Source organism: Colletotrichum jinshuiense, chromosome 4, assembly GCF_051148585.1.
Source record: "Colletotrichum jinshuiense chromosome 4, complete sequence".
Classification (NCBI taxonomy): domain Eukaryota; kingdom Fungi; phylum Ascomycota; class Sordariomycetes; order Glomerellales; family Glomerellaceae; genus Colletotrichum; species Colletotrichum jinshuiense.
The window spans coordinates 4,088,256-4,095,053 of NC_139311.1; the positions used below are offsets into that span (position 1 = coordinate 4,088,256).

The window sequence follows — 6,798 nt, forward strand, 5'->3', positions numbered from 1 at the left end:
ACTCCAACGCACCCCCTGTTCCTACACACACCCCTGCTTTCCAACTTTCCATTCGGCAGTAGAATAGCATCGTGGGTGCGTGGGTGTGCGGCCCCTGGCCTTGACAGGCAAACAGAAAACCCGGAATCAGCGTTACATGGTACATTTTTCGCTGACCCTATCGGCCACGCGCCACACCAAGAGCTGTAGAGCTGCAAATGGCAACAGCCCTTGTGTGAAGACCCCGGCTTTTCAATCTCCTGAACCATCGTTCATTGGCCTTGGCTATGGGTCATTGGCTGCCCGTTTTGAGCATCGCTTGTTAAATGCGAAGGCTGCGAAGACGCCGCACCTGGTTGCACTCCGTACGGACACGTTTTTCCCGAGTGGATTTGCACAACCAAAGAACTCGAAAGTCGGTTGCATCGTGTCGGTAAAGTATCCGACGACCGCGACAACTAGACAAGCCGGCCAAGACAGGGAAATCTCGGCGCCGGAAGGGCGTCGCGGACGCCAGGCGACTGCCGGGGGCCGCCTCGGCGCAAAGTGACAATGTAATTGGAAGGGACTCGAAGTGCTTTGTCGCGGGTTATGGCTGCAGACTGGACATTGTCGTTGAGCGATAGCGTTTCCTGCTTGTCTCGTACGAGTGGCCATTCAGATTGTAGCCCGAATCTGAGAGTCTGTTAGCCGATAGCCCAGAGCATGGATCATTTACACGTGTATGATGAGCCATTAGACTGCGTCGGCACGGAGGAACCCCGAATACAATGGTCGGTGTGAGAAGCGACTGAGCCCCCGAGACTCGAGAGCACTGGAAAGACCCGGCAGTTGAGGGGGGCACATTGCAGGGCGGCGATTAGTAATGCGCGAAAACATGAAGCAGAGTCTTTTCGGCATGCCGACGGAGGGGGTTTCTCAGAATTACGGCGTAGACGGGTCATTCGCAGATCGACCAAGCAAGCAACGCGGGCCATTGCCTCGATTGAGAAGGGAGTTAGTTTGCTCAAGGTCCGGAGGACGTTGAGGAAATGAATCAAGAGGACGGAGGAAGAGGACGATCAGTGGCCGTCCGGGGGCTGTTTGAGCAGGCCATGCGTAAATGGATAGCAGGAGCGGGCCGGGTAGGAACAAATGCCCCTTGACTATTCAAATGCAACTGCTCTTTCTTGGTTGTCAGGGTTGGTTGGCAACAACGCACTGGGGGGTTCTTTCTTTTTTTTCCCTTTTCCTTCCTTCCCTCTCCTACTCCCTCCCTCTCTCCGTTTAATTTATGTCAAGGTAAGGCCGTGGCCGTCCAGGGTATGTCGGAGGGCCTCGGCTCCCAGTTATGCCAGCAATTGGTAGCTCAAAAGGGCTGGATGGTCCACATTGAATCCGTAGGTAGACGTGTAGACATGGGCAGCCATCTATGGTGTACATAGTACTAGGACTCGGTTTCACGCCGGGGGTTGCGGTCAGGGGTGAGCGAGTGTGGTAGCTGCGCCGCTCTGTGCGAGAGGAATGAGCTGTGGGGTGGGCCTGGGTAAGGTAGGATCTTCATCTTTGCTGATGGCTGCTGCGTTCACATTGTTGGCTGAGGCCGGGGTATAATCATCTAGATGGGAAGCAAAGCCAGGCAGCGGCATGAGCGAGTGCAAAGCACAGAAGAAGAAGCCGAGACCGACGACCAGCAAACAAACTTGCCGTAACGAGCAGAGCAAATGTCTTATCCGAGCCCCGAGGCGCCTCTCAGTCAGCAGAGATCAAGGCGGCGCAGGGGAGGTGTGATGAGAGGTAGCCGAATTGTTTTCCAGAAGCGTGCTCGTCAGGGTGGTGCAGATGCAGTAGTAGGAGGGGGAGGGGATGAGCCCCATTTCCAATCTCGTTCTCTCGTCCGGTCAAGGCACCGGTTTCCAAGGTCCAACAAGTCCCCGGCCACTGCGCCTGAGAGCAGGAGACTTTTCGCAGCGCAGCCATGATCTCAAGCCTTCAGGACTACACCTGTGTCGCACGTGGATGGGGAGTTGTGTTGTGGTGTCTGGACTTCTTTATCCATCTTGGATTAGTATTAAGCAACCTCAAGGGCAAGGTGTTCCATCATCAAGTCCAAGGACGGTCCTAAGTTGATGAGTCTTTTGGAGTAGACAGGTCTGGCGCTCGTTCAGTAATTAGTGTACATTTGGTGGGCATGGTCCCTGGCGCCAATCGCCGGCCGCTATGGATGCACCCGTCGCCAAGCGGGCCCAGGTGAGGTACAAGCGTATCCCCGCAAACTTGACGACAGTATGGACGGGCTTTTCCGAGGTTGCTCGCCCACAAGGGAGCGCGAGTTTCCCGTGAGTTGTAAACAGATGCCGAGCTGTTACACAAATCAACTTCTCATGGTTCGAATGCCGGTTCAATGCCCGGACGCTGTCGAGAGGAGAGGGCCGGCCCAGGGCCTTCGCACTCCAAGCATGAGCCAGTTACGACAAAGGGCGAACAACGGGAGGATATGGCAGCGAGGACGGGCCGGCGGGCGCTGAAGTTGTTATTATGACAGGGGACTCTTTTTTCCCTTATTCCCTTGCGAGTTTACGGTGTGCATGGTCGGGTTGCATTGTCGAAGGCTCCCCGGCCTCTCCTCAAGTCCCAAGTTCCAACAACATGTCGTCTGATTCGTACAATTGCTTACTGGGCGCATGAGCCTCGCATGCGCAACCTGCACGCCCCCAATGGAGACTCTGTTTTACGCTGTACAACACCCAATACCCAGTGGCTGAATTTGTGCAGCTGCTGGCTGCTGTATGCTGCACCCAAGAACCAAGGACCGGTTACCTCTGGCAGGGGGGTACAGTTCTTTCTCACACCCACACATTACTTTGTATGTGCTACTTACTATAGTAGAATGCAGTACGCTGCTAATATTGTACCAACACATCTACACACACACACACATACGCCAACCCACACACACACACACTCACACAGGCCAGTGTCGCTCCTTCCTTCAGCTTCTCCTCTCTTTCGTCCAATCATACCCGTCCAATTTGGGAGGAGAGAGGGGGAAGGTACTTGCTCCGTAACTACCTACTTACTACGGTAGGTAAAAATGGTTCCCTCCCAGACTTTCGTTCAGGGCAGGCCCGATACGTACCTTCCCCCGTTCCATTTCCATTTCCATTTCCATTTCCATGCACCTGTCTCTCTTCCTCCCAACAGCATGGTGGTCGGCTGCTAGTGCATGTACCTTGGCCACCACCTTACGATGCGGCACCTCCAAAGTCGTGTCCACCAGTCCAGCTGTCGGTCAATGTCGCCTCCTGTCTTACCCTGGCCGTATCCATGATCCCGGTCCTTGTCCTGGTCGCCGGACTGGAACTGCATCCTCGTCGTCGTCCTGATCCTGACCTGCGTGAGCTGGGGGTTCCCAAGCCCTTCCGTTTCCGCGTCGCCTAGCCTCTTCCAGGTCCTGTTGCTCTACTCAGCCAATTCGCTGCGCCCAAATCCCCCACTGCACGAACGCCTCGACGCCGCCTCTTTTCTTCCCACAGTTCACAGCTGGTACGAAGTACGGATAGCGCTCCCGTCATTTCGGTCTCGAGCTCTGTCTGCTGCGCTACAGACAGACAGGCACACTGCTGGCTAATACCTCACCACCAGCGAAACCACACATAACTCTCGACTCGACCCGGTTGCAAGATTCACCATCGCCTCAGCCCGTCACAACTCACCTCTGACGTGTATTCTCCTCGCCTGTCGCCTTCTCCCCCGTCCCCGTCCCAGTCCCCATCTTGAATCCTTCTCGGCGCCCTTCCCTTCCAACGCCTTCTCGCTTATTACTCGCTCGCCTTTCGCGTCCAACAAGTCCACAGGTCCCAAAAAGACCCAGGGCCCCAATTTCTCTCCTCCATCCATCACATTGTCCGACGTGGGGCCTGATCCTGGTCTCTCCTCGACAAGAGACAAGCCCATACTACTGCACCTGGTGCTTTGCGGATGCCGCGTGCTGATGCTGGCTGGCCTTGATCCTCACCCTCGCCCTCTTCCGCTCCCTCTCTCCTTCTCACACCCTCGACTCCTTCTCCTCCTCCAACCATCCCATCGTCAAGCGAACGGGGAACCTTCGTGCCTACACAATCGGTGCGCGCCGTACGGCCAGAGCGAACAGGGAACCTAAGCCCGTTACGTTCACTCATCCGTACATTTCCCCTTGGCCGCCGCAAGTCGACTTTTTGGGGTTCCGTATTGGCCCAGCCCAGTTGTCCGCAGCTTCATATACATACGTGCTGACAACCCCCCCGCGCGCCGTCGCCCACCACCGCCTTGCCCTTTTCTTTCCTTTCACCACCTAACTTTGCCTTGTCTTGCCTTCGCGCGGCACACTCCCAATACCGCACACCCTCGTCCTCCTCGACACACACGCCCACGCAGATGCCCACTCGCTTCATCTGGTACTGCCTGACCTAATCCGACCGTCTAAAGGCCTCCCGTCGCCTCTTACACCCTCTCACACTCACGTCCACACTCTGCTGCCGCACCACACATCATTCGCCCGTTCCTGTATGCAAGGCGGCACCATAATCGACGCCATTCGGTCTCGCCCACTCGAATCTCAATCATCTTGTTGACCATTCCTCCCGGTTTCTGGGTACTGCCACCAGACCAAGTTTGACGGGCCTAGGCTCTTACAAGGATCTTCCCAGTTGTTCAACTCTCGTCACTCTTACTCTCAGCAGCGACGCACGCACGACGCCCTAACCCGGTCGTACATGTAAATGCCCGCGATCCCCACCGCCGATAACGATTAGACAGTTTCTCAACTGCGTGCCTCGACCGGTGACCTGGACAGCGACAAAAGGAAAAGGGAAAGGGCTGTCTCTGTTCTGGTCTGTTACGAGTCTTGGGTAGAGACGTTTGACCACGTTCGTCCGCCAAGGAGCGAGGAGCTAGCGTGCAAGACACCAACAAAAGAGCCTCTCCCTGCTATCGCCCATCCGCCTATTCATCTGCAGCGTCTAGCACTATCCTCCTCTCCAGATTCTCGACTTGTCTTCCTCGAGCATTGTTCCTTCACAGGAACCTCCAATGGACGTGGTCTGACCTGCATTTGCCATCCGACACCGTTTTCCCATTATCCACTCAAAATCGATCATCTGGATTCGATATCTCACTCTCCCACGCGCCGATCACACTGAGCGCATCCGGAGCTAAAAGTATCCTTTTCACGCTCGAGTTGGTCGAGGGCCGGCTCTACAAAACCTGAGACCTCTCCACTCTCTGTGAGTTTGCTCCGGCCGCCACAACTCGAACTGAGAACGTGGATGTGTGGCCTTGCGCCGGAACAGGCGTTCATACTAATAAGAGGAAAGTCGCTTCTAGCAGCATTTCACACCGCCTCAGCCGTCGTCGATATCACTTCCTCGTGTCCTTGCCTACCGTCGACCTCTAACGTCATCTAATCCCGCTGGGTAGCCGGTGGAAGCAGACAATATGGCCCAAAGACTCCCCTGGGCTCCCCCGCCGTCGTATGGTCCGCCTAGGCCAACCGGTGATGGCAACTACGCTTATGATCCCGAACTTGCGCGACTCCCGCCTCCAATGAGTATGATGAACGGCCCGTCAAGCTCACAGGCTAGGCCAGTCGCACGAGACCATCAACCTGATTACCACCAATCGGACTATCACCAACCTCCGTACTATCGCCCAGACTATCACCATCACCACGAATACCAGCAACCTCCATCGCCAATGTACCATCAACCACCGCAGTATCAACACCACCAAGCGCCGCCACCCCAGTCTACCCAGTATGCCGACCCGTATAGGCCTGCGCCCATGCCCCATTTTTCTGCTCAGGAACAGCCTCGCGAATCGCAAATGGCATCGTCGGCGGGCGGCGAAGCTTATGATGATGATTACCAGGCAGCGAGAGAAGCGCACTTCCTGAAGCGTAACCAACCTCCTTCAATGCCACAACCGTCACAGGGTGCCCCACGCGGACTCAACGACACATATCAGGGAGGAAAAGTTGCCATTCCCTTTACCCCACCAAGTTTGAGAATTCCTGCGGTACGATCTGGATCTACCATTCCAACAGCGGGGGTAGCATGGAGTGCCACTAGCCAGTCCGACAGAGTCAAGATTGAGGACCTTCTAAGTGGCGGCGAAGATCTTCGAGCAGTCCAGGCCAAGCCGATCAAAAACGACTACGAGATATTCTTCCGACAGCAACCCATGGCGGCAAGGTGTTGCGGTTACGGCGAAAGGGACCGTAGAGTTATCGATCCGCCGCCCATTGTCCAGCTGAGGATAAACAATCCCGATCTGACACCGGATGAGATGTACGACAAGATTCACTACCCATCCTATGTCGTCCACTGCAGCATCTGGGACGAGTCTGGAACAGTGGACTGCACCAACATGCCCGACGATCTCGTCAGGCCAGGCAAGCGAATCATGGGGTCGCTAGTATCCTCGCCCTTTGTGGGGCAAGACGAGAAGGGCGAGGAAGGATGCTTCTTCTGCTTTCCGGACATGTCAGTCCGAACGCCAGGCAACTACCGCCTCAAGTTCGTCTTGGTCGTTGTTCATCCGAAGCACGGGGAATGGACGGCCCCTATTAGGTCCATCATCACGAGTGCCGTCTTCACGGTGTACAACGCCAAGGACTTTCCGGGCATGCAGGCCAGTACACCGCTTACGAAACGTCTCAAGGAGCAAGGGTGCCTCATTTCTATTAAGAAAGGCAATGAGAAATCCGGTGGGAAGAACACGCGTCGGCAGGACGACAGCGACGATGACGAAGAGGAAGGCGTCCCGTCAACCAAGCGCAAAAAGTCGCGGAAGCAGCGATAA

The 6,798-nt window shown here is 55.7% G+C and overlaps 1 protein-coding gene across 1 annotated transcript; it reads left to right on the forward strand.

Annotated features, from left to right (window-relative positions):
• Window positions 1-5,433: 5,433 nt before the first annotated feature.
• On the forward strand, window positions 5,434-6,798 carry EsH8_IV_001019 (velvet factor-domain-containing protein; the record flags this gene model as incomplete). Its single annotated transcript, XM_083265909.1, has 1 exon — window positions 5,434-6,798. One exon carries the CDS (start codon window positions 5,434-5,436, stop codon window positions 6,796-6,798), a length of 1,365 nt encoding a protein of 454 aa, XP_083124804.1.